At 43.0% G+C, this 27,616-nt stretch overlaps 1 protein-coding gene across 10 annotated transcripts in view; it reads left to right on the forward strand.

The window, feature by feature from the left end:
• Positions 1 to 27,616, forward strand: part of NEDD4L (NEDD4 like E3 ubiquitin protein ligase) — a 303,382-nt gene that overhangs the window by 235,670 nt on the left and 40,096 nt on the right. For 3 of the 10 annotated variants that reach the window (XM_081263107.1, XM_081263098.1, XM_081263100.1), the window contains 11 exons: positions 1,112 to 1,173; positions 1,319 to 1,421; positions 3,024 to 3,190; positions 8,820 to 8,952; positions 10,017 to 10,193; positions 13,322 to 13,396; positions 14,915 to 14,974; positions 19,944 to 20,075; positions 20,581 to 20,700; positions 21,806 to 22,003; positions 27,176 to 27,253. In XM_081263107.1, coding sequence (XP_081119233.1) covers positions 1,112 to 1,173; positions 1,319 to 1,421; positions 3,024 to 3,190; positions 8,820 to 8,952; positions 10,017 to 10,193; positions 13,322 to 13,396; positions 14,915 to 14,974; positions 19,944 to 20,075; positions 20,581 to 20,700; positions 21,806 to 22,003; positions 27,176 to 27,253 — 1,305 coding nt within the window. The remainder of the gene's footprint in view (positions 1 to 1,111; positions 1,174 to 1,318; positions 1,422 to 3,023; positions 3,191 to 8,819; positions 8,953 to 10,016; positions 10,194 to 13,321; positions 13,397 to 14,914; positions 14,975 to 19,943; positions 20,076 to 20,580; positions 20,701 to 21,805; positions 22,004 to 27,175; positions 27,254 to 27,616) is intronic. The other 7 variants (XM_081263099.1, XM_081263102.1, XM_081263101.1 and 4 more) reach the window with 4 other exon arrangements.

Here is a 27,616-nt window from a genome sequence, read left to right on the forward strand (position 1 = left end):
GGAGTGGTCAGGAAGACTGGTTCATAATGAGGATACAGGTAATTAAAAACCCAGTCATATACCTTGTAGGTCATAGGAAGGAGTTTTAATTTTATTACGAGACAAATAGGAAGCTATTGAGAGGTTAAAGCAAGGAATGACGTCAGCTGATACCATTTCAAATATAATAGTTTGCACATACACATCCTTTGTGTACTAAATCATTGTACTCTGGTTTGTCTCTTGCTATAAAAGTATTTTAAATTGCATTTAATTGAAGGGTCTAGATATTTGAGGTTTTACAGTGTAGTATTTTTTTAAAATAATAAGTAGCAGGGCTAGGGCTGTATCTCAGTGGCAGAGCGCTTGCCTAGCACGTGTGAGGCACTGGGTTCAATCCTCAGCACCACATAGAATAAACAAAGGTGTTGTGTGTATCTACAACTAGAAATGTATTTTAAAATCCTTTAAAATAATAGTAACACTTATGTTTCCCAATGTCCTGCTTCGTTAGGACAGACAACTTCATACAATAAAGTGAATACTGATTTCTTTTCATATGAACAGATTTCATCTCATTTTAAAGTTCCTAGCTTTGAAAAGTAAGTCCCAGGAGAGGATCAGTTGGTAGTACTCCTTGGTCTCTGTGCTGGAGATAAATCTGTCAATTCTCTTAGGCTAATGACATGATGTTTTAATACAAGAAATAAAGTTGCCTTCAAAAATTAGGTCTTGAGGCCTCTACATTTAGATTTCTTGAGTCACAAGGGAAAATAAGACACCAGTGACCCTTGGTTCTCTGAAGCTGATCGACTCCCTGAGATTGAGGCCGCACCCTGCAGTTAGAAATTACACTTGGCAGCAACGGCTATAATTTTGTCATTTGTCTGTGGCAGGGGTTGGCTCCTAAAACCCGATGTGGATAGTGACATCTAGTGGATCTTAAGTAGACAAAACCTCGTGTCCTATCAAATTCTTAATCAATCATCTAGTACCAGTGGAGGAACCAGCTTCCTTTCACCTTGGCCATGTTCTAAAGTATGAAAACGTATTCTCTAGAACCCAGATTTCTGTCTCCAAAACACAAAACTGTCAGGAGCATGGAAGCCTAACTTACTTTTTCTTCTCATAGACAGAAGATCCAACCATGGAGCGACCCTATACATTTAAGGATTTTCTTCTCCGCCCAAGAAGGTGAGGCTTGGGGTGGACGTGGCAGGGTGCTGTCCTGCTGGCTTCAGGCACTGGTTTCTTGGGGGGAAAATTTCAGCAGTCCCTGTAAGCAGGAAGGATGTAAGCAAGCCATATCCTTTATGACCAATTTTCTCCCTTTACGCAGTCATAAATCTCGAGTGAAGGGATTTTTGCGGCTGAAAATGGCCTACATGCCGAAAAACGGAGGTCAAGATGACGAGAACAGTGAGCAGACGGACGACATGGAGGTATGCAGGGAGCCGCAGGCCCTGGCCTGCCTTCCTGGCTCAGTGCCCTGACATTCCACTGCGAGGCTTTGTCATTGAAAGAGGAGAGAAGTTTAGAAAGTTAAATATGAGAACACTTAGTTTCCCCAGATACATTTTTGGTGGTCTACCAGTGTATTTTAGTAAAGTTGAGCTTTTTTTCTCCTATGACACTAACTGGACAGTGGGTCCTTGGACAGTGTAGAATACTCTGTGGACAGCCCTCTGCCCCAAGACTCCCCTCACTCGCCAGGGCGGCTGTTGCTTTGGGCTCTTAGCTCTCCCTAAATTCCTTGTTGTACCTGAAGCTGCCTCAGAGGGGGGCTAAGGTGATTCGGAAGGTCTCTCTCCATTTCTTATTCATTTGACCCACAGGTGATAGCCTGCATTAGAAGAGCTCTCCTCTGGAAATACCATTTTGAAATTAGTTGTCCAGAGCAATTTACTTTTTTGCCCTCCTGGCATAGTGGCCTCTCAGCTTTCTGGTCACATACCTGTGCCATGGGTCCCCTTGTACCTTTTCTTCACACGCCTCAGACAGTGCTGTTTCCTTGGACACACTATCATTGTTCTGCAAGTGCCCATTGAACAGGCCTCTCTGAGGCTGTCTCCACATCTGTTTGCAGCTGCCACATATACACGATACGTGAATAATGTGTTGTGGGCAAGCTGACCAACCCCCCACCAGTACCAAGCCGTGTTCGCAGGTGGCGCTGGCTGCTGGCTTCGCAGCTCCCACACGTGGAGAGGACTGCAGTGGGTGGCAGGCCACGGTGGAGGCTGATGTTTCGTCAGTGCAGCAACAGATTTTTATTTCAAATCCAAGGAATTTTTTTTACACTCTTCTTGCCTTCCAACTGCAGTAACCAGTGAATTACTTAATTTTCCAGTGACTTTACTAGGGGATGTTAGGAAAGCAATACTTAATGCCTAAAGTATGCGTGGTGAAAATGTCACTCTCACCCTGGTACCACGAAGCCTGTTTGTGTGCAGAGCCTGGGGAGGCTGCAGCAGCCGCTTCTAGACTTCTTCTGGCTCCTGGGATTAGAGCTGACCAGGGCAGAGGCTTCCCTCCCTCTCTATGCTGGCCTCGGGGCCATCCTCCAGGGACCATCAGAGCCCTGGGCTTTCCGATCACGCGGGGCATGCTTTCTGTTAGAACGTTTGGGTTTATGGCTTACCTTTACCCTCAAGAGGTGTCCAGTGAATTTCAGCTGTAACACGGCCCATGGTCATTGGCTTCCTACAGCCCTGTTATTCAGGTCAGAATAACAAACAGGAAACATGACAGGGGTATAATGTGACTTAAGTGACTTCCCAGACTGCATATCCCAACCTGTGTGGCTCCCTGCAGTGGAGTCCTCTTGGCAGGCAGCATGAGTAAGACCACTGCTCAAAATATTTTGAGACTTACATTTATTTTTTTTTTATTTTTTATTTTTTTGAAATTCATCCAAATGTGATACACGAAACCATTGCAAGAACCAGGGCATGGCAGAGCAAGGCAGGAGGTCACAGAACACTGGCTCTTCCCCACCATCTGAAGAAATAACCTCATAATCTTCATTGAATTTTGTTCCACAGCATGGGTGGGAAGTTGTTGACTCCAACGACTCGGCTTCCCAGCACCAGGAGGAGCTTCCCCCTCCCCCTTTGCCCCCAGGGTGGGAAGAGAAGGTGGACAACCTGGGACGTACTTACTATGTCAATCACAACAACCGGACCACGCAGTGGCACCGTCCCAGCCTAATGTGAGTACCACACAGTGTGGGGGCACCCGGTCACCCCTGCAGATTAGGTGTGAATAGGGTGACTCTGGGACAAGGCTGGGAAATAAACCATATGTCAGTTGAGCAAGTGGCTCCTCACTGAGGTGGGGACTTGAGAGCCAGCGAACGTGGGTCAGGAGGGAAGACGCTGTCACCTGATGTCTTGCGCTGCAGTTTCAGTATGAGCTGGTTTGCTTCGCACGTATTCTTTACATGGAATCCTGACATCTGTTTTTCCAGGAGTTAGTGTATGTTTAATGATCGTAGTACTGCTTCCCTTTTCTTTAGCAGACTCTCCTGACTGACCCAGAATAGAAAACAAGCAAACAGGCTTTGCAGTTTTCCGTTTTCCTTTGAATTTGTTGATTTTTATTTCTTTAAATTATTTGATTTGGAAACCCTCTGAAAAGCTTTTTTTTTCCATTTTGGGAAATGTATATATTATCCCCTTTATATGATTAGAAATGCATTAGAGATTTGGAAATTCAGAATTAATAATTATTATTTATTCTAATCATTCACCAGCTTCAGGGATGCAGTGAGCCAGTTGATGTTTTATTCCCTCAACGTTTTTTTTTTTTCATAAAAGTAAATGAATCCTAGTTAAACCTCAACTACTATAAAAGGTTTTGAAGCAGGTTGCTGTTAAATGATAATGCACAGCAAGATGTAAATCTAGTGGTACATAAGAAAGAGCAAAACCAAAGTACTAAGGAAAAGAAAAATTATTCTAGAACTTACGAGCTTCCTAGCAATCAAGACGAGTGGGTAGTTATCAATTATTGTATAATTCTCAATATTCAATGAAGGCAGGAATACTAGCTGAGAACATTTTCTCTTCAACCCATATTCTGAAAAAAATTTGCTAGTGATACTTTTTAGATAGGTGGTGTTAGCGGTATACTGAGAAGTGTTCTTATAAACCTTTCTGAGAGCGCGCAGAGATACTCTGCATGTGACTAAAGTGGAGAAGGTGACCAATTTGGCCAGTTTAGGTTTTACTTAACTTGGGAGTAAAGCTTACAGAATCTGGAGCAATGAATACCTGATCCTCCCTGAGCCTCCAAGTGGGTTCTCATGAGTATCATTTGTCCTTGGTCACTTTGGACTGCCCATTAGCTCATTGTTCCCAGAACAGCATAACTATCAAGACATTGGGGTAATGCTGAACTCTTCTTGGCTATCTTTTTTTCCCATAGAAATACAAATGGACATGATTTAGTTGATACTATTTATTTGCTCATAATTTTATTTATTCCCATATTCCCTCTCATTAAAAATCTTAGCTATTAAAAGTATGATAAGTCATTTGGCTATTTTAGGTGTTTGTAGTAAAATTGACCATGGACCCCTCTTGGGCTTGGCTGCGTCTAGTGATGGGAAGTAGTAACTATACCCTAATGAAGCACCTTCCTCCACCTGCCCCAGACAGCACAAGAAACCAGAACCTGAAAAGGTGGCATTGCTAAGATGGCCAGAGTATCACGTGACCTTTGTGGAAGAGGGACCAATAACAATAAAGGGACCAAATCACAAAGGAAGAAGCAGAAGTAGCTAACAGATAGATGGAAAGGTCTTCAGCTTTGTTCATAGGTACCTTGCAGATTGAAGTCTGCGGTTTTGAGATAAATGGGTACACTTGCTACTTTCTTGACCTCACAGAATTATGAAGCTCTAATGAGGGAATTCCTGAGAAGACACTTTGGAGTGTTTTCTCTGCATTCCATCTCCAAACTCATCTCCACGTGTCCATTAAATAAGTACAGATTCTGTGTGTCAGTTGTACCTCAGTAACTTGGTTAAAAACGGTACCACCTTTGAGGACAGTGTGTCCCAGAGAACCAAAGCAAACCAGAGGGTGCACCTCACGTAATGCTGGCTAGTCACTAAGCCAGAAGCAGCAAGGGGAAATGCAGTTCTTAATCATGAGTTCAGGTTCCAGCATGGTTTCAGGAGAAACTGGGACATGGCTGTCCCTGTCAGTGAGGCATCAGTACCAGAGGGAGGGGCTGAGTCAGGAAGGACATCAGCAGAACTTGATGGAACACACGGATGCCTTCCTTTCCAGATGGCTCGGCTCCTAGAAAGCAAGACAAAAGTCAGGGGGATGTCAATCTCCTTGACGGAGACCTTTCATCTCCTCTGCACTTTTATGGATTGGGGTTCTTTTCCCTCAATTTTGTTAGATCCGATCAAAAGAACTTGGACCCCCAGAATTATCTTTGAGAATTGATTTAGTTCAAAAATAACCCAGTTTTCACAGAATGCTGCATCACCATCAGAGGGAAATGGCTACTGTTAGGAAGTATCCTAGTCAAGAGGTCAGACTGTGGTAGTTTGTGCCAAGCCAAGTGGTGACCACCTCAGTGACCAGTGTTGCCCACCTGCTACAAGCCCACTGAGAACAGGTTTGAGTTCTGTCATTGACTCCCTGCTGCCCTTGGGACATTCCCACAGGGTTCTTCATCGCCCTGCTCTCTCGCCACCCGCAGACACAGACCTGGTTTTTTCAGTGGCCTGTTACCGTTGCCTTCTCTTATTTTGGGTCCTGTGGGTAGAAGCCCATCCCCCCAAACTAAAGCAAGAACCAAAAGTCTGGGGCATGCCCTTCCTGGGCCACTGCATGGTCTCAGCCAACCGGCCTTCCTCTTCTGTCCAGGTCCTCAGAAGCCTTGTGCTGCTCTACTCCTGGACTGCAGCAAAATACGTTCTCAATGGACCACTGTCCAACAGGGGCCACTTCTGGAAGTGAGTGGAGGTGCAGTCACTGCTTCGGGTCATCCCTGCAGTCACTACTGTACCATGGATGAAGTGATCTGACACACTCATCTGTAGTTGGCCCTAAGCTTGATTTCAAGGCAGGTGGACCCATGCTCTCTTGGCATGTTCCCCCAAAGTCAGTGAAGAATGTGTATGAAAAGCAATGACCCAAGGAAGACTGAAGTAGCCGCCTCTTATTTTCTTTCCCCCAGGAAAGTCATTTTTCCATTTTCCCTTTTGTCCCATCGTCCCAGTTATGGAACCTACATAAACTTAGAGCAACAAATATGGACCTATTTTAATACATCTGTGTCACTGAAATATTTGCAGAACTGAAAACTTGGGACTTAAGTGGTTAATTTCTCAGAAATAATCGTAAGTGGTCCTGCGCTCTCAACTTCTAGTCTCTGTTTCACCAGCCCCTCGCTCACTTGCTTAATTAAATGCAGCGGCCTCCCACGTGTGAACATTTCCCCATTACTACTTAAGACCATGAAAGCCCCTGGGTGGAATTTCAAATTCAGAGTTATCTTGTTTCTTCTGCTGTTTAATTATTTCTACTTCACACTGATTACTGATTATTTGAGCTCGTTGGATAAGGAAAATTGACATAATTGATTGTAAATGCATCTCTTTTTTAAAAAAAAAAATCTGGCACAGTAGATTTTCATATATTTCTGAAGGAAGAAAGATACAGACATAGTAACATTAAATCTTTATTCTTCTCCACCTCTCTAAGTCCCTGTAAGAGCCCGGCATGTACAACGCACCTTGTTTAGGGACAGACACTTAGCAGCATGAACAGGTTACATCCTTGGTGTGACTGCAACTGGCATTTCAAGGAAGATTTAAAATGTTGATAAAACTCTTGGATATGAAATATTTTCAAGTGATGCTGCTTGTCCTAAAGAGAAATTGCTTACATCCTCAAAAAGTGAAAGAGGACGTGTACTGTTCCTTTGCCTTACTACTGAAATTGTTCATACACTTTATGATTGTATTCTGATCATTTTCCTTCCAAATTTTTCTGTTGTCTATTGATTGTATTTCAGCCATTGTGTTTAAAAATTGGATGTCATCTAAAAATGACAACTACATAAAAATCACACTACAGCGTTGTTTGCTAATGTAGCCAAGTGTCATTTTTCATAATTCCGTTTTCATGCTTTCAGAAGTTTATTAATATACTTTTACATACTTTGACTTTAATAATTCCCTCTATGATCATAATGTTTTCTGAAGATCTCTACGAAGTGTACTGTTTTACTCTAGTTATATGTAATATAACTGTACAATGGGCAAAGAAGGTATTTAGTTAAGAGTACCAAACATTTGTGTATTGGGCATACAAATACAATAAAACATTAATCCAGACACTAATGATAAGGAATTATGATTTAAATGTAGATTAAATAGAAGCACACTAACCTGCACACTTGCCCCTTGACCAGGAAAACTAATAGTGTAAAGATGTCCGTTGGAAATGCTCAGCTGTTGAGGAAGTCAGTGTTGAAAAGTCATCCACTTATTTGCCAACAGCTGCTAATTGCAGACTAGTCACTATCTCGGGGGCTCAGCAGGCACCTTTTGGGATATAGTATAAATTAGTTTGAGACTGTACTAGAAACTTTTAAAACCTTTGTTTTAGAAAGAATCTGTAATTGGGCTTTTAATATTATATTTCATTTAATCTGTAATATCAACTTGCAACATAATTTTTGTTAATGTAATACCAAATCTTATTGAAAGTGTGCCAAGAGTTTCCTCTGAAAAGCATTTTAGAATTTAAATTTCTACCCTGAAAGCCTCTGAGGAGTTTTTATCCCCAAAGGATCGATACCTGTAACATGCGGCAAAAATATTTTCAAGATTACATCAGTGTATTCAAATCTTGAACTGGGAACCTTATGTGACCCCTCCCACTATCCCCAAAAAAAGATGTTTTAGTATTCTTTAAATCCCAGTGGACTTGGGAAGTTGGTTCCTGGTGTTTATTCAGATTTTTGAAGTAGGTTGGAAGGATGCAGGATGTGGTGTTAGGACTCTTGAGATTTTGTCAGAATAAGATAGAAAGCAGCTGCTGAGTCAGCAGTCCTTTTGTCCAGTTGCAGCCATGAGTTTATGCTGTCAGTTATCTTGGGTCAATTGCTGATGACCGAAGTAGCTGCTTTGTCATTGCTGGACTCCTTGAAGATTTTATTCCAATGAGCTGCATGTGTGAGCTTGCCTCTCACCTCCTTGCAGATGCCTCATATGCCACATGGGTTGGGGGACTTTGATTCCTGTTCTTAAATACTAAAGTACATTTTGAGGTATCATCAGTGCTGTCTTGATGGTTTCCCCAGATGAAAATTACGTGGAAAAAAAACACCATGCCTGTACTTTTCTTTTCTTATTGTCATTCCTTAAACAAGGAGGATAACATCTATTTTCATGGCATTTATATTGTATTAGGTATTATAAATAATCTAGCAATAACAGTGTGTGGGAGCCCATGGTGGGTTTTATGCAAGTACTGTGCCATTTTCTATGAGAGGCTTGAGCATTTGTGACTTTGGTTTCCTTGGGAAGGGGAGGGGATCCTGGAACCAGTCCCTCATGGATACCAAGGGATGACTGTATGTATCTGAAAGATGCCCTAAAAATTGTGACTGCTACACTACAGACAGCATGCACTTGATTGGAAGGGACCTTGCCCTGCTTTCTCCCCAAGATAAGATGGAGGAGTTCTCTGGTGAGCAGCCATGGTCAGTGGGTGTCACTGGTGTCCTGGCATGCTGCCCTTAAGTTAGACTGTCGGAGGGCTGTTCTAAATACCACTCCCCTTCTTGCATCCCCACCCCACTCTTAGGGACGTGTCCTCGGAGTCAGACAATAACATCAGGCAGATCAACCAGGAGGCCGCACACCGACGCTTCCGCTCTCGGAGGCACATCAGTGAGGATTTGGAGCCCGAGGCCTCGGAAGGCGGAGAGACCCCTGAGGTAGGAGGACCTGTCGTGATTCCTTCTCAGCGACTCTTGTCTAGGATGTAAAGATGATTCGCACAGCGAATGGGTTGCCATCTGGTGTTAATTAACTTAGCAAGTGCTTGTAAAAGCCATGTTTGACAAGCACATGTGACTCTGTATCATCACAAAAGGGAATAACATTTCTAGTATGAAAATCTGAAGATATTTTCACTTGGTAATTTGTTTTTCCCCCAGAGTCTAACCCATATCTTATTAAATGACATCAGGTTATCATGTTTGAACAGTTGAACAAGCCCTATTATTTGTTCACGACTCACAGACAAGTTTTTACTGAGTTGTTTTGACATCTTGAAAGAGATTTATGACCAAAAAAAAAAAAAAATACAAATTTGGGTCAATAGAAATGTTTATAATCTTCTCTTTTAATGGTTGTAGTGCTTCAAACAATCTTGACTTCCATGCTGTCTTAACAGCTCTGTTCCCTTGCTAGAAATATATTCCTTTTAGACATTGAATTGGAAAGAAGACCATTCACAAACTGTTGCAGTGATCACAATTAGAAAAGCAAATTAATGACTTTAAAATAAATCCACTAGAAGTTGCTTTATTCCAGTGTTTAATTAGAGCTTGTAGGATCTGTGCTGTTTTCATTATGAATCCTCAGTAGTTAGAGTAAAAGAAACCCATGGAAATCATTGGTGCACTCCTGAGAAGATTGTTATAGCCCAAGTACATTTAACAAAGGCTGTCAAGAAGCTGCAGCTCAGGGTGCTGGCTGGTGCCCTAGAGGTGTGCAAGCACCGCCCCTGCACCAGGCATCCTGGTCACATCTTGGTGGCCATGCCACTCACTAGCTCTTATACCTCAAGAGAGTTACTGTCCATGCCTCAATTTGCTCATCTGTTAATTGGGACAGGAGTCATTTCTTCCTCATAATGATCATGAAGTTTGTGTGCCTCGTGTTAAATGTTGACCACATGTTGTTATAGCTATCCCCATGGTTAGCGTGTGTTTTCATTGAGGACAGGACAATCCCCAGTTCTTAGCATTTACCCCAGTGTCTCATTCCTTGAAAGCCTTGGGAGACCATTTCAGAAGAAGTAAACATGGCTGGAGACTCACTTGGCCTGGCTCTGCCCCCACCGCCCTCCTCCCCAGTGTCTCGAACCAGCCCTCAGGAGCTGTCAGAGGAACTAAGCAGAAGGCTTCAGATCACTCCAGACTCCAATGGGGAACAGTTCAGTTCTCTGATTGTAAGTAGAGGTCTTGAGCAATATTCTTCATTGTTGCTTCAGGAGAATCTTGTATGTAAATAACACCAAGGGTCTTCCAACTTCCAGTTATCTCGGACATTTCCCAAAGTTTCTTCTTCCCCAGAAGCAAGATTATATTAAAATTAGCCCAGGCAGGTGAGAATCTTTTTTGATTTGGAGAACAGCTATGCATCACCAGCAATTTTTCTTGATTTGTGTAAAAAAAAAAAAAAAAAAAAAAAAGTTAAGGTTCCATGAATTCTGTAATTACCAGCTGAAACTGTTAGGGTCTGTAAACAAGTCAAGATGGTGCCTGGCATTTTGCCAGAGGGAGTGGTTTGTGAAGTAACGCCAGTGAGCCATTAAGTGTGGAGATTCCTTATTGGTTGACTGCTGTATCTAGTTTATGTTAATTAAGATAAGCTGTGTGGAATGTATATATACCCCTCCTGTCCTACAATAAACGGCTCCCACTCCTGCTGTATCAATGTACACAAGTTGCTTTCCCCCCACCCCCAGGTTACTTTCCTGCAGCCGGACTGCGGCCTGTAACCCTGTAGAATTTCTTTCCCAGCCCAAAAGCTCATAAAAATAGTGCCTTCATCATCAAGGTGTTTTTTTTATGGTGATGATTATTTCACGGTGATAGAAAAAGGCTTTGGGCCTCCTGATCTGAATATCTGAAGCCATAACTCCGAAGTTTATAATTCCCACTTCACAGATAAGGGCATTCGAGTTAAGTGGCCCATCCCTGACAAGGTTTGAATGGGAATAGAAGACACCTCCTAAGTCCCAGAGCATGAGTCCCTAAGAAAGGGTGTGTAAGGTGACACTGCATCAAGGTAGCCTTTGAGCTGAGGTTCTCAACCATCAGAGAAATGCTTTCTAGAAGCTTCAGATAGGGCTGATCCCCAGGGAAAAGCAAAGGAGACCATTTCAGAAGTGAATATGGCTGGAGAGCTTTGCATTTGACAAGACAAAACTGCAGAGAAAGCCTGTAGATAATCCTAGCATGTGTGTCGAATTAAGATCAAATGCAAACCCAGTGGTTCTCAAGAAACTGAACTGGAAGATGCACTACAGGAATATGGCAGTCTCTCCACTGAAAATGACATCCTAGGAACAGTCACTATCATGAGCATACTGAATATAAAGAGAGGACTCCATAAATACAAAAGCCTAGCAAGCATTCATAAGATTTTTCGCTCCTTTGGCAGGGTGTTTTCATTTCAAAAGACATAGTGGGTCACTGTTAACATGAGTTGCGGGGATTACTTGTTAATATGGTTTCACATTAAAATTCTATGAATGTTTTTCAGAAAGAGGAATACCACTGAGATGAAAATTTAGTACTAAGTGAACAGGAAAAGAGGTTGTATATGTGGGATATTTGAATTGGTAAAGCTGTTGCTATGGAAACAAGCCATGAAGTCATGTACTTAATACCTATGAAAAAAGGAATTGCTGAAACCATAGCAATTGTATACCTTTAGTGAAACAAGTGGAAAAAAAGTCAGTTTTCCTCAACATTAATAATAAATTGGCATTTCTAGTTATTTGCATAGCGAGCTCTTGCATGTAATTGTTCTATAAGCAAAAATAAGCATGCACACATATCTTTCAGATCCAAGTGCTGCATTTTTGTGTTTTCAGAATTTTGGTAAGTGTTAGAATGTCTAGGGAACACTTCTCTGGTTTTGCCTCTCAGGGTCACTCTGTAGTCAAGGACAGTAGCATGAGCATTTATTCAAGAGTGACTCCTTTATGGAATCAACCTAGATAGGTCAACAGATGAATGGATTAAGAAATTGTAGTATGTATACACAATGGCATTTTACTCAGCTATAAATGAAATTATGGCATTTGCTGGTGAATGGATGGAAATGGAGAACATGCTAAGTGAAGTAAGCCAGACTTAAAAATTCACAGATCATATGTTTTCTCTCATATGTGGAAGCTAAAGTAAGATAAAGGAAAGAAAAGAGGGAGGATCGGATATCGTAAAGCTGTAGGGAAGATCAGTAGTGTAGAAGAAGGAAATTGAGAGGGCGAGAGGAGAATCAGGGAAGGGGAGAAAATGCTGAATGAATTTTTTAAAAATAATGTGCACATATAAATACATCAGAGGGAATTCCACTTTTATAAGTAGAAAGAACTAAACAAAAATAAATGAGCGAAAATAAGACCAGCAGAGGATGGAGACATGGAGAATGGGGGGAACATGAACTAAAATTGAATTGCATGCATGTGTGATTTTTGTCAGGATGAACTCAACTACTTTCTATAACTCTAATGCTCTAATAAATATTTTTTAAAAAGCAACTTCTCCACACGAGTCAGTGTGGGAAAGCTACAAAATTTTTCTTAGACATTATCTTATTTTACTTGTCATTGTAAAATGTTAAAAATAAGTGCATGTTATAGACTTGTATGGTGGCTAAATCTGCCCCAAGAGAGACCCTTGTTTTCCATCTGTGATCTGCTCCCATCTCCATTCAGATCTATCAGGCTTTGTTTAACCACATAGAATGAGAGGAACATTCTACATTGCACACCAGGTTGGTTTTAGATGAGCCCCACTGTTTTCCTTCCTTTCTGTTCTGTACGACTTGAACTCAGAAGCTAAAATGATAAGTACCTCATCCTTCAGGAGGAGGAGGACAAGGTGAATTCTGAGTTCCTGGGGACATAGATTCCAACTGATTCTTTGTCACCTGTGAGAGTCAGTAAATGTCAAATAGCCTTATATCTCTGTTCCTTCATCCTTTTTCCTCTAGGCCTGTGACATGAGAAGTCTCATAGAGCTGGCATCCCAAGCTAACTTCTTACTGCGGGTTACAGATTGGGAGTGTTGCAGGGGTCAGCTGGGCTTCCTTCCCAGTAGGCTTAGTCTCCCTCTCTCGCTTTGGCTACTAATTCTAAGGACATTGAAAATCCCAGTCCACTGAAAACACAGAGATTTGAAACAGGCTGACTTCACTCCCTAAGGGATCACTCTGATGACTGCAAAGGGATATTTCTTTTAATTAATGCATAGGGTTGAGTGATAGAAATTTTTTTTTTTAACCAGTGAAGCTCCTTTCTCGGGAATGCCTTTTGACACTCCCTGTCTTTTCTCTCCCCTCCAGCAGAGAGAGCCCTCCTCCAGGCTGCGGTCCTGCAGTGTCACCGACGCAGTTGCAGAGCAGGCCCACCTACCACCGGTAACCCATGCTTATTTCCAGTCACCAGCTGGCTTTTGGGCTTTGATTTGAAATCTTGGCTCCTAAGAAAGAGTTTTTCCTGTGCAGATCCATTCACCATATCAATGTGACACTTGAAACTTGCCTCGAAAATTGCCCAAGGAGAGGGTGGGTCTCCAACACACAGACTTGGTATTGCCACCCAGGTCAACAAAATGCTTAAAACTTCGCTGCTTTGGTTTTTCACCCAGTTTACACCAATTCTGATGTGCTTCCTTGATGGAAAGTACTTGGTATGTTCATAATTCCCTCCACTTTGTGGAATGACTATCACTGTCTCCAGCGAGCGGGACCCTGCAAACTCACCAACCCTTTAAAACAGGAAGAACTCTTCTGGGTAGTCACATGCTCCTTTGCATCCCTGTGGCCTCAACTCTAAACTCCACAAAGACACCTGCTCTCTCTTTAAAGGCAGAGAATTGGCAATAGTTTGTGCTCACTGCCTCACAGTTTAGTAACTATCAGCAAACAGAAGTGGCAGAGGGTTAGCAACATCCAGGGTATGTAACAATTAAATATTCCAGTTGGAAGACAGGTCAGCACTGCCTTGGGAAGTGTGGGGCATACACATTACAAATGAGAGATTTTATGCAAACTTCTTTCCTGTTTTGGAGGTGAAAATATTATGCAGTTTTACACTTTTGATTTGGCATTTTGACCTTGACTTTTTTTTTATTGCCCCACATCTGATTATTTTCTGACATACTTCATTGTGTATGAATTTGAGGGGGGAAAAAAAGCACATTTAAAGTCTTTGAAATCGGTGTCTTCCCAATCGTGTCCATTTTTACTTGGCTTCAAAGGATATTTTGGCCTAGGTTTTAGTTTTTATGTTTAAAAAATGAACTAATAAGTATATTAGTCAAGATAATTGATTCAGTTGTGAGTTAGAGAGTTGATGAGAGCATCTTTGCGGGAGGGGTTCGGTATGGGTCCCCAATAGAGAACAATCGGCTGATGAAAGGGGTCCTCCTCAGCCTGACGATCCTGTGATTTTCCTTGATGAATTAATGGCACTTTCTCTCCTTTTCAAAATAAATGTTACTTTAATTTGCCAAAGAGCTCACTTTCCTGGAGATTGGTGGTTCCTCCCGCTTGTGCTGTGAACTCGCTGATCACCAGCGGCCTCCACCGGAGTGTTGAGTGCAGCAGATTTAGGAATCTGCTCAGTCCTGGACAGTGAGGGCGAAGCAGACTGGCTTCCATTTTTCCTTTCTTAGCCATCTCACTTTGTTGAGGTTGGCCTTGTTCACCAGACCAGGGCTCCAGCCTGAGCCTCCCTGGGCAGCAAGGGGTGGGGGGGTTCCTCTGGCTGCTGGTGGTCAGCGACTGCTCAGCTTCATTTGGCCCGAGCTGGTGTCAGGGATTCTGCTCTCTTGTCACCTGCCTTCCAACGCTGTCGCAGCCATAATCCCCAGCTCACTATGCAATGGGTCATCCCCTGAGTGCACTTCACTGATGTCAATTATCATTTAACAGCCCAATACCCCAACTAGGAGAGCACGGTCGTCCACAGTCTCGGGTGGTGAGGAGCCGACGGTAATGACACACTTTATCAGATATTAATTGCAGAGGTCTGACGGGACGGTTTCATATTTTGATTAATGTTGAATATGCTGTCACTTTTTAACAAATAAGATCAGCTCCATTGTGCTACAGAGATGCACATGTTTTTTTTTTTTTTATTTTGAACTTTCCCTTTTTGGGGAAAGTGGAATGACTTTTGGTCCCATTAACTGTATTAGGAATACCATCAAGCTTTGGTTAAGTGTGTTTAATTTGACTATTTCGAGTATAGTTTTGCCTTCTAGTGTTTGTACTCCTGATGAGCTTTTGCTTGTTGGAATGCTGGGTTAAAGTAATTTCATTGGAAGATTAATCAGAGAAGCCATAGGAAATGCATGAGTTTGTACATGTGTGTCCTGATTGTGTACTGGGCTACATTCTCTGCATTTCCCATATCACATTTTTGTTTGTGTTTAACAGGGGGCCAGACTTTCTGTGCTTCCATCATGAGCTAGTGTTTCTATGCCCCAGAGACTTGACTCACAGGAGAATGGACAGGTTCATACAATTCCCAGGGCAGGGAGCATTCCCATTTTATCCCGCCTATAAAGATTTAACTTGAGCAACAAATATAATGTTTATGGTAACTTGGAAATAATTGTTATGTTCACAGAATGAAAAACTTGGGATTTAATGAGTTAAGATGTTTAAACGATCTAGAAAATTTGGTGCTACTTGAAGCCAATTACCTACTATTCTTCTTATTCGTTATTTTGAATATCTTATGCTATTCATGTTTGGGGGTAACTTTACTTTGGGTATTCTAATTGTCTCTGCTCTACTTGATCCTTAAAGTCAGATTAGCGTTGTTTGTGCTTTGAGATGCAGTAGCTACTTGAAGAATTTGCCTTATTGTTTCACCTGTATTGTTTTTGCTGTAACTGCTCATTAGTGTTGAATAACTATACGTATAAAATAGCTTATTTTCTGAAGGATGTTGATAATTTACAAAAGTGATTTAGGTATATTGTTAGATTCAAGTGCTCAACGTTGTACAAGAGAAAATCAAATTGACATTCAGTAACAGTCAGCATGATTGACAATATTGAGCTGCATTGGCTTCGATGAAAGTCATGCATTGGGTGATCCAGGCTTAGGCTCTAGGAGGCTTCAAAGAATTCTACATGAACTTGCTTAGTTCCTCTGTATGCTGGCAATGTCTGTGGGAGTAGTAGAGCTAGAGGTAAACAGATCATTCCATGAGATGATTTTAGTACCTCACTCTGCATGGTCAGTGTGTCATCCATTTTTGCATTTTATTGGCCTTGCAACCTGTTTTTGTCTTGGCATGTTGTGCCAGCTGATGATCATAAATGGCAGAATAAACTGGATTAGTGTAGTACCAGGCTCCGTGATCAGAGTCCCCTGGCAGGACAAGGTGATCCATCTGAATGAGATTCCATCTGACTCCAAAAACTTCCCTTTTCCTGACTTCTTGCCTGTGTTCTCCTTTTCCTCATCCATGAATTAAAATATGGGTTTGGGTTGGGTATTGATTTTTTAGAAGACTTGAGCAAAATAATCCCTCCACATGTCATTCATGCTGTGCTTTCTCCATACCTCGAGAAACTTGGAAGGAACCTTCCCGATCCAGCCCCACCACTTCCCTTCCACCCCACCATCCTTTGTTCTGTCTGCCCTGGATGTCCTGTTCCCCAGTTGTCTCCTAACATGGTTTCTGCCTCATGGACCCTCTTTCCTGCCCCTCTGCACATTGTCCTACACTGAAGTGTGTGCCCAGGCTGGAGCTCCCCGGAGTGGGCTACCTTGCTCCTTCTGTGGACTTTCCCATGTACACACACATGCTGTTTTCTTTTAGAAAAGTAAATTGTCATATACATAATGCTCAACAAATTGGTTCTTTTTTACTTATGGTCATCCTTCTGGATATGTTAATAATCACTTAATATTCAGTGATGTGAGTGTAGCTCACTTTGTATAAATTTTCCACACTGAAGGGTATTTAGGCTCATATACTGTGTGGAATAACCATCCTGGTATATCTGGCTTTCTTTAGAGTGCATTTATTCCTATAGTATAACAACAAGGCCCTGATTCTCACCTAAGCAACCATAGCCCTTTGATTTGTGGCGAGTGAATGCACACTGGTGTCACTTTCTGGCTGGCTAAGCCAGAGCCCTCCCTTTGAGATACCAGGAGAGGAATAACACAGTCCTTTGATCTTCACTGTGCAGATTCTAAAATTACACTAACATACTGCTCTGGCAGGATTCGAGCCAGTCTTGGAGAAGCTGTGGTGGTCAATATCAAAGTGGTTATTTACAAAACCATATTGATACTTGTTCTGCTTAAAACATGATCGAGTTCATCATTTTAATGAAAGAAATAGAGCTGTTGTAAAGCAGGAGTTGGTGGATGTTTGGCATCATACAACACAGTGATAAATCCAGTCTACAAGTAAAAAGCTGTGAGATGGTAAATATCCTAAGCCACAGGTTGGGGGGGGTTGTTTTTGTATTTTTGATAACCCACCTTGTTTCCCGAGGTGGTCTGGAGCATGCTGTATGCACACAGCAGTAGTAGAAGTCCGGATGGCCCCAAGGCTGGGCTGTTCCCAGGATGTACTAGCCATGTGCATCCAGGCAGTGTTTTGAGTCACAGATGGACTCCTCAGCACAGACTGTTCTACATGCTCATTTGGAGAGGACAGAGTAAAGAAACATTTTAATAACACCCTCTCACATAAATGCCTCTAAATTGCAGATCACCAGTTCAATTCTCAATAGAAGGTACAATGGACATTTTAATCAAATTGAGTGTTCTCTCGACTACTCTGCAGTTTTCCATAAACTGGTTGGTACTGTTAATTGCGCTATCGGTGGAAATGACCTAGTCCCTGGAAATTCGAACAGCTGAGTCTTCAGTCCTGAGATTACCCACAGCACAGCCAAGTTTTTGCAATTTATCAGTCACCTCATAAATATGGTTTCCAGGGACACTTAGTTGTACTAGTAGTCTGAAGATTGCTGGAACTGAGTTTTCTGAGAGCAGAATTGCCTCCCCACAAAAATTAACACAGCAGGTAATCCCGGTGACTCAGGAGGCTGAGGCAGGGAGGATCCCAGTTTTGAGACCAGCCTCAGTTAGTGAGGCCCTAAGCAACTTAGTGAGATCCAGTCTCAAAAGTTTTAGAAAATAAAAAGGACTAGGGTGGAGCTCAGTGGTAAGCCCCCTGGGTTCAATCCCCAGTACTGAAAAAAAGGTAATACAACAAGGAAGGACAAAAGAACAGACTCCACTTAGTATTTCATTTAGTCAGAGGCATTTTGAATATATAAATCGCTGTAAATCAGAATAAGGTAGCATGCACTCTGTCAAAAATACTGATTGACTGCTAAGAGTAGGTTTTTATCATTGCCTCAAATAAAGGTAGCCTAGAACTAGTGCCTTGTGTTAGTGTCCAGCTGGAGAAGGAAGAACAGGCAGCTCTGCCCAGGCTATGGGTTAATCTGTCTAGTCGTGAAAGGACTTAAGTCTGCAAGTTGAGGTTTCTACTACTCCTGTCGAATCTCCTCCCCACCTGGATCCAAGATGCTTTGGTCATCTTGGAACTATTTTATGACACCTTTAGGATTTACCTTAAAAAAAAAAAGGAAATGGTCGCTGTATTTTTAGCAGGATAATAATCTTGCCTTGCTGGGTCAGCAGTAACTACTGAGTCTGTTGCTTCCCAGTAAATTGTGCAGTTGCTTTTTCTCCGGAGTGTGCTGTTAAGCTTATGAAGTGGCCTCCAGAGCCTCTTCAGATGCAGCCCTGAGTATCTGCAGGGGACTTACTTGTATTTTTCTGGGGTCCACTGAGGGGCCCTGTGACTATGACCTTCTTTGGCTACTCAGGTTGTTAGTAGTGAACAGAAATGGTGGTATAAAGACAGGAAGGTGTAGGGTCAACAGATCTACATCCTCAACCTCATTAAAAAAGAGTAACACCTTGTGAGACACCTGGAAGCTCAGAGAAGCTACCCTAACTAGGAAAGGTAACACCCAGGGCAGCAGCAGCCTCGCAGAACAGGTCACTCCTAGTTGTTGGACCTGGTTCCTTCTCCCAGGAGCCTGGGGGCCCTGGCTGCCCTCCCGTTTCTGAGCACTTGTCTATAGGTGCTAGTCTAGGATGTGCCCTTCCCAGGACAGCTCTCACCCCACACATCCAATGACCTCATGAGTCTCTGACCCATCCTTGCTCATCTGGTGTTCCTGCATCCAGACTGCCTTTCTTGGACTGCTTCTTAGAAACAAAAGTCTCTTTCTGCAATCTAGTTTGTTCATTGGCCAGTTAAAGGGACACATTCCTTATCGGTGTACTGCGTAGGAGTGGCCTTGGTTTATGAGGCTCCTTGGGATTCTTCTATCTGGTGACAGAGGACTTCCCCAGCTGAGCCATGCAGATGTACCTGTGTTCCTTAGCTGTCACCATGGGAATCTGAGCATCCATGAGGGTCTCTGTATGCTGTCTCAGATGCTGTCATGTACAGGGCCTCAGTAGCTGGAAGAACTCAGGACTGCACTAGAGGAGTACCCCTGTGCCACTTGCGTGGAGCAGGAGTGTCCATAGTGTTGAGTAGCTTGAATGCCTTTCATCTCTACATGGTTTGACAGTGAAGTTTAGTAACTAGAACAGATTATAGTGTCTTTCTCTTTCCTAATAGTCACCCTAGCAACAGGTAAGACCTCAGGGTCAGAAAGTTGAGTCTGTGAGAATGTGGAGCCCCTTCACCCAGCTGTGTGGGGTTCCTCTCACAGTGGATTTGAAGCTCTTAAAAAGCTATCATTGTCTTTCAGACACTCTTTGGAATGTTTTCTGTGCAAATAAAATTAACTTACCTTGTCCCGAAAGTAGAATTATCTGGTTGTGTGTTACTTTATTAAAACTGATCGAATACAAATGCTAGTTGTTAAATAATAACGATTTCTTGCACAAACAGCCATCAGTGGCCTATGTACATACCACGCCGGGCCTACCTTCAGGCTGGGAAGAAAGAAAAGATGCTAAGGGACGCACATACTATGTCAATCATAACAATCGAACCACAACTTGGACGCGACCAATCATGCAGGTATGAAGATCGCCATCCAACCTAAACGCAGGCCCAGGCCGTAACAAACAGGACACACATCACCCACGTCCTCTCCCAATGTTTATGTATTGCTCTGAAGACATTGTTTACAAAAAAAGAATAAATGGTCTCAGAAAAGACATGCATTACTTTAATTACTTTAGTATAGCATTTGCCTAAGGAAGACTTTGGTCCTCAAATCACTCTGCCCTTGGACATATTTTTTAAATGTAACATGAAAGGTATTTTCAAAATCAGCCTGTTGCAGCCCTCCCCTACGCCCCCTTCTTCTGAGGCTAGTTTTTATGGGGGCCAGTGATTCATTTTTACTCCCCTTGAATGTGTTTCCCCATCCTTTCCCCCATTATTATGTTTAATTATTTCCTCATGCTTGAACTAGGCCAACCCTCTTATTATTGCTCTGTGGTGTTGTTTGGGTTCATGCTTCTAGTCACACGAAGGGAGATCCTCATATGAAGCTAACTTGTTTTTGCCTCCAAAATAGCTTGCAGAAGATGGTGCCTCCGGATCAGCCACAAACAGTAACAACCACCTAATCGAGCCTCAGATCCGCCGGCCTCGTAGCCTCAGTTCGCCAACTGTAACTTTATCTGCCCCACTGGAGGTGAGAAGGCTCCCTCGTCTAACTGGGGTCACCTCTGTCCTGTGGCTTCTCCTCATCTCTCTTCTCTCTTAACGTGGACTTCAGTTTTGCAGCCTCCTCCTGATGAGTCGGGTGTCCCGGGGGTGTCCTTGTGTAGCCTCCCCACATGCTTCTCCGTCTCACCCAGTTAACATCCAGGCCTTGCACGGTCCTCATCCTCATCTGGCTGACGCCGTGCGTGGTAACTTGTGCTGGATGTGGCCCCTCTTCTCAGAACTTCTTCCATTCTTGTTGTGTTTTGCTCCTTATTGCCTGTTACCGCATTAGAACTGCATAATAACTCTCTCGAGTACCAGTGCTTATATTGAGTTTCGAAACATAGCTGTTGCTTTGATCATTTTTTCCTTTGACTGTAGGGGGTCTCATGGGATGGGCGTTCGTGTCTCTGATGCATATCTGCCCTCTGAGTCATTGCTGGACATCTGCTTTGCGCTCTCCTGTTTGTGTTGTTTAGTGCCATCCCTGGATGTCACAAATGTCAGAGTTAGAAAAGCCAGAGAGGAAACATTTGAGGTTCTAAACTTGACCCTGGGTTGGTTTCTTCTTTCTCTGGGTCGGGGTGCTGCTAGGTGGGAAAGGGTGATGGCTCTTCCGGGCTCTGACGCAAACATGGCTAACAACTAACTCTGTCATTCCAGGCGATTGTCTCCGTTGGTGGAGGTTTTTCTTCTGTGCTTTAAAATCTGCCAATCTGTTCTTTGGTTAGACTGTGAGCTCGTTGAGAGCAGGGGCATATTTTTCTCCATTCTCTGTAAATTCTCCATCCATAAGGCTTAATAGAAAAGAGTATTTTTGATACTTACCAAGTGGTTGCTAAAGAATGATGGTTATGAGTATTTAATATTGTTGTGTGTTTAACCAACAATTTAAAAAAAAGTGTAAAGAAAAATGAAGTATAAAGTTAGGTGGATTTAAAAGTAAGTAAATGAAGAAACAGGGTTTCCAGGAGCTTCCCCCTTGTCCGTGTCCAAGGAGGAGCATTCTGCAAGCCCCGGGCGCATTTGACGCACTGACGCACTGGAATGGCGCACGGTCAAGAGTTCTAATGCTCATTATTATTCCTTAGGGTGCCAAGGATTCGCCCATACGCCGGGCTGTGAAAGATACCCTTTCCAATCCACAGTCCCCACAGCCATCACCTTACAACTCCCCCAAACCACAACACAAAGTCACACAGAGCTTCCTGCCACCGGGCTGGGAAATGAGGATAGCTCCCAACGGCCGGCCCTTCTTCATTGACCATAACACAAAGACTACGACATGGGTAAGGCTCTGCTTTTCTTGGGCTCCGTGTTCATCGTGAGGTCTGGCATTGATTCTCTGCTCGGCACTCTTGGGAGTTTCCCAGACTCCAAAGGATGTCTCCCGAGGGTCTCCTGGCCCATGTCTGTGCTGCAGGTCTGGGCTGGCGGGCAGAGAGGGTCTGAGCACAGATGCCAGCTGCAGGGTATTGCTGTCAGGTTGGCCTGCCTGTCCTCACAGCACACTGGGGACATGGCCAGTATAGTTGGAGATGTGGCCACATTTGGAATAAATGTGTTCCATATTGCTAGGGTGTGTGTTTTTTTTTTTTTTTTTGTACTTCATCACACCTCCTACAAATTATTTAAAAATACTTTTTCTTTGTCAGATTTCTTTTGAAACTTTATTGACATTACCCCACCTTTCCTGTCCTATCGCTTTAGTTTTTAGTGTTTGTCACATCAGAATTTTGCATCTCATGCATTGAATGACTTGGTTGTAAATCTGATCACTCTCTTCAGTAAACGTTTTGTCATAATTGATTTTTCTTACCGTGTTGTTATCTCATTGTGCTCCTGGATCATTTGCTAGAAAGAACTTGAGTGACATAGTATGTAAATGTGAATGTGCACATCTTCATATTCCTCTGTCACTTCATTTCTTTTGCCGAATCCGTGGTGGCTTTTTCAAGGCAGGCTGTGGTTCTTCTTAGAATTGGCTGGTGTTTTTCAACTGTATAATCTATAGACCTCTAAGTCAACTAAAATGTTTTCTTTCCTCTCTGGGTTTTGATGCTGCAGGAGGTGCATATTACCTCCTGCCCCCTGTCCCTGGTCATCTGAGTAGAGTCCCTTCTCAGACTCCCTTGGTCCTTGCATCGTTTGTGTCGCTTGCTTAGGACTGGCGTTATGTGAAAGCTGGTTGAGTTTGGAGATTGTCTGTGGTTCCAGCTCTTTGGCCTTGGATCTGCTTTGGATTCCTCTCCCTAGTGGTCCACACCAATATGTCCAGTTGGGAGAGCAGGAGTATAACGTTAAGGAAAAGGCGTTGACCAAGGTGACCTGGACTGTCGTTTGTACTTGGTGTGTGGTGTGATGTTAATCCAGTCCTTAAGGACTGGTCTTGAGGGCGCTCCCTGCATCATGCAGAGTGGTGCAGTATGTCCCTGTGAGGGCATTCTTGGCACCGAGGCAGGCCTGGGCCTTCTGCTGTGAGATGTCTAACATCCTTGGCTCCTTACACTGAGAGCTAATAGCTGCCATCACCCACCCCCGAAATACTGATAACTAAAAATGCCCCACACATTTCCAAACAGTCTTCAGTGAGAACCGCTCTTACAGCTCTTGCTATTTTGCAGTAAGGGAATTTACTCACCTGCCAAGAGCACTTATCATTGAGATCTGATGACATTCATTTGGTAAACTGATAACTGCGTCTAAGGCATATAATGACACAGAGTTTTGTTTGACTCACCTTTTAGTCTAAAGATAGTATTACAGGTTTGTGGGCCAGATGAGCATAAGAGACAGGCAGCTCTTTGGAAAACAGACTAGTGAAGATTGGATTTGGGTCTTTTTTGTCATTGACACAGAACCCTGGCTGTCTGCTGGTGTTCCCTTTCCTATAGTGCTTCTATAATTTCAAATCCTTGGCCAGAAATTGGAGCTCCAGAATGGGGGGGGGGTAAATATTATAAAAGCAGATGGATCCGTGTTTGGAGCCACTGTGACTTGCCAACATAAGCTATGATTTTAGTAATTTGAACTAGCTTAGTAATCAAATCCCCTAACCTTTTCACAGCCTTTCACGCCACAACTGCAGTGTAATTGCAGCTGGGCATATTTTATTTTAAATAGTACTATCCTTATTTATTGCTGCCACCATTGCTTAATGAAACCCAGTTTTAATTTCCAGTTGCCCCTTTTTACCCAGATAACTGTTATTGACAAATTTACTCATTTAAAATTTTAATTTGCTAGAACAACATTTTGTCACAGATGCTGCTGTTCAAAATCCTTAAGGGGACACCTTCTTCCCTAAACCCAGGTGTGCTGACCCGGCTGCATTATCTCTAAACAAAGAACAGCCAGAGAGTCTCAGTATAGAAGACGCACTCCGAGTGTCATGTCTATTTTAACAAAGGACAGAGGGGCAGGGAACAGTAAAGATGATTTTCTGACTTAAAATTTGGTTTGTTTACTTTCTGAAAGAATAAATAGGAGAACAGTGCAGCCCTCCTTAGATTTGACCATTAGGATAGGAAAAGGAAAAAAATCTGGTAGGATAGTTGATAATAATGAAAATAGTACTCCTCCCCCCTTTAGCCCGGGAACTTCGGATTCTGGTGCTAACCAGAAGCAGCAGAAGATCCAGGCCAGGGCTTCCCTGTGTGCACCTCGGGTGTTTTATGACAGCCATTTCTAGACACGAATGATGAAGGTAGCCTGCTGGCAGTCCATTTGGAATATGCATAACTATTTTAAAAGGAAACAAAGAAAATACAGGAAAGAATAGTCTTGTCTCCACCTGGGTCAGGTAGCAAGGAGTGCATCCTAGAAGCCGTTAAGTGGCGGATGGCAGACCAGGAGGCCTCACCTGGTGTTCTCTGCTAAGGGAACAGCTCAAAGAGTGTCTGAGTACAAAAGGATGTCCATGCCTCTCACGGCACAAAGCACCCGCTTGTTTTTGTAACAAGAAAGATTACACCTTAGTTAAGTTTCAGCTTTGTTTTCTTCCCAAGTTCAAACAAATAAAATTGATTGTAGCCTAGGCATAGTCTCTTCCAGGAAGGAAAGAAGGAAAAACACAGCTGTTTTTTTGAACTAACCAGGACTCCGATCTCTTATATTTTTAAGACTTAGGGAAACCCTGATTTAAGAGAAGATGCTGAACCTTTGCATTCCGTTTAAAAACACTTTCAATTGAATTGAAGAAGCAATTCACGCATGAAAGAGATCCCCGACTACCAAGGAGAGGGATGAACAGCCCGTGTGTCTGCATATTTGATTCATTTGTATTCTTATCATTCAAGACCTCATTAGCCTTCCACCTTCCTATCATCCCTGAAGCTGTCCCTACTGACCCCAGGCCTCAGTGGGAGAGCAGCTTTCTGATGATCTCCAGACAGCTCAGGATTTGATCATTGGCAGCTACTACCATTATTTTGATTATTGGGGAAATAATATGACCCCTCTGGCCCTCACGTCCCAAGAAGTCTGGGTTTCCATGCGAGGCCAGTTTAGCAGACTGTGAAACTAAGCTTATATTACACTTCTTGCTCCACTCCAATCCCCCCACCAACTGGAATTTGCTTTAATCTCGGCTTCTTTCTCCCTTTCTCTAAACCACCAGCCAGTTGTCTTGCACACTTGACTTCATGTGTTTGGAAGGTGTGACTGGCCTTGGTACAGCATACAGAAGCCCTACCTCCTGTGTGAAGAGTCTGGCTCTACACCTGGCATGGTCATTGGCTACATGGGCACCCAAGAGTCCTTGGAAGCTGTGACTTTACCTGGTTGGGCAGCTTTGGTGGAGTCCTATGCTTTAAGTTTTTCCTCTGTCTCCAATTAACCAGTCACATAATTTTACCAGATTATCAGCTTCTTGGACCTTCTAAATCCCAAATCTGTTTAGTATATATGTTTATTCTGCACGCATTCTAGTATGCTGTAGAATACTGGATTTTGTGTCATTTCTTAGTCTTTAACTATATATATATATATATATATATGATTCAGGGTCAGCATTCATTACAAATGAAATAAATCATTAAAAGATTGGTTCCTCAATTAGAAGTTTGCTATAGTTGACAGAAAGCAATGGTTTCATTTTAATTTTTGTGAACTCTTGATTCTTACCAGTTCCCAAATCTGTCATTTGGTTACAATCCTGGGATAATATAACTTATTGTTGGCTCAGGAAACTGTTGAAGCAGAAAACCTTTTTAATAATTTGACAGCAGCAAATGCTTTGATAAAATTGAATGAATCTAATGTCAAATGTCTCAGAAATTTGATTTTTAATCCTGAGCTGATAATGTTATTCTGATTGACACTGCATTATTCTGGGTTTTAGCACTCGTTTTCTAATCGTCTGAGTTTAAAGACATGGATCCTTAGCTGAGCATGGTGGCGCATTCGTTAATCCCAGTGACTTGGGATCTTCTCACCTCAAGCCTCCTAAGTTTGAGGTTAGCTTCAGCAACCTAGAAAGACCCTATCTCAAAATAAAACGCGAATAGCTGGAGATGAAACTCAGTTATAAAGAACCCCTGGGTTCAATCCCCAGTACCACCCTCCCCACCAAAAAAGGCATGGATTCTCGGAGTTACATCACATTTTAAGTGGTCTCTGCCTGCATCGTCTTTTGATCAGGCAGTTCCCAGATGCCAGGCATAATATTTGGGCAAGTCAGTGTTCTTACACTCAGTTTCCTCACTTCAAGAAACAATAGACCCTGCACCAGCCTCCTAACCAGGGGTGCTACAACATGGTGCATCTCGCTATTGTTTGTAGATCATGGCTCAAGTTTTAGAGTCTACATTTCTTTTCTGTGGTATCTCATGAAACGTATCCCTTAAGAAAAATCTCTTGTAAGCTTTTATACTAAAGCATGAATGAGAATCCAATCAGGAGAACTCAGTTGGGAATCTGGGTAAAGTTCCAAAGCAAGGGGCCTGTGACTTCACCCGATGAAACGGGCTGTCTCTGGAATAGCCACAGGACTTCCCATCAGACCAGATTCGGAATCTATATAGCTCAGGAAGGAGTGGAGGGTGCCAGGCCCACAGGACTGCTGTTCCTCCCACGTCAGGGTCCACAGGGACATCCACAGCCCTTGTCCTACTCCCTCTCTGAAGTGGCGCCATGTCACCACTGGCTCCCTCCACTCTGATTTCGAAGGTAAATCACTGCTGCAAGCCTTCCCCCTCAGCTTCTCAAAGTCTTGGGATATAGTTGACCTTTTATTTAAGTGTTCTTACTCTCCTTTCACCAAGCACAAGGAGGAAGAGTAGAATCTCATTTGGGAGCTGGTCAGCCAGGCTTCCTGTGCAGAGCAGAGAGCTGGGATCCTTCCGTGGCCCACGCACAGGCAACCTGGTCGATTTGGAATGCCCAATTCAAGAAGAGGAGAGCTGGTAACCACACCAGGGAGTCCCTCTTAACACTACCCACCCTTTACATTTTTCCTGCAGGAAGATCCACGCCTGAAGTTTCCAGTACACATGCGGTCAAAGGCATCATTAAACCCCAACGACCTTGGCCCTCTTCCTGTAAGTACATTGGAGGCTCATGGAACAGTCTGAGACTCTTCTTCATTTATCCACCCGGTGTAGGGGAAGAGAGGTCCTGAGAGCATCTCCTTCTCCATACACTCTGGGTCCCATCAGCCTGCATTTCTGAATAGGATTGGGTGTTTGGTGGGTTTCTATTAGTGCATTCCAGGTCTGCGTTCAGTACTTGGGAAAGAAGTTTCTGAATTGCCAGCCACTAGTGGCAGATAGACTGTAAACTAAGGTATGCAAGAAGCATTCAGTACAGGTGACAGTTTAGGCAGCATGCATTTATTTTACAACATAGCAGCCCGTGAGTTCCACCCATATTTCTGTTTTAGCTAATGGGGAATAAAATGAAAA

The sequence above is a fragment of the Spermophilus citellus genome (genome assembly GCF_964194105.1).
Source record: "Spermophilus citellus genome assembly, chromosome: 12".
NCBI classification, from domain to species: domain Eukaryota; kingdom Metazoa; phylum Chordata; class Mammalia; order Rodentia; family Sciuridae; genus Spermophilus; species Spermophilus citellus.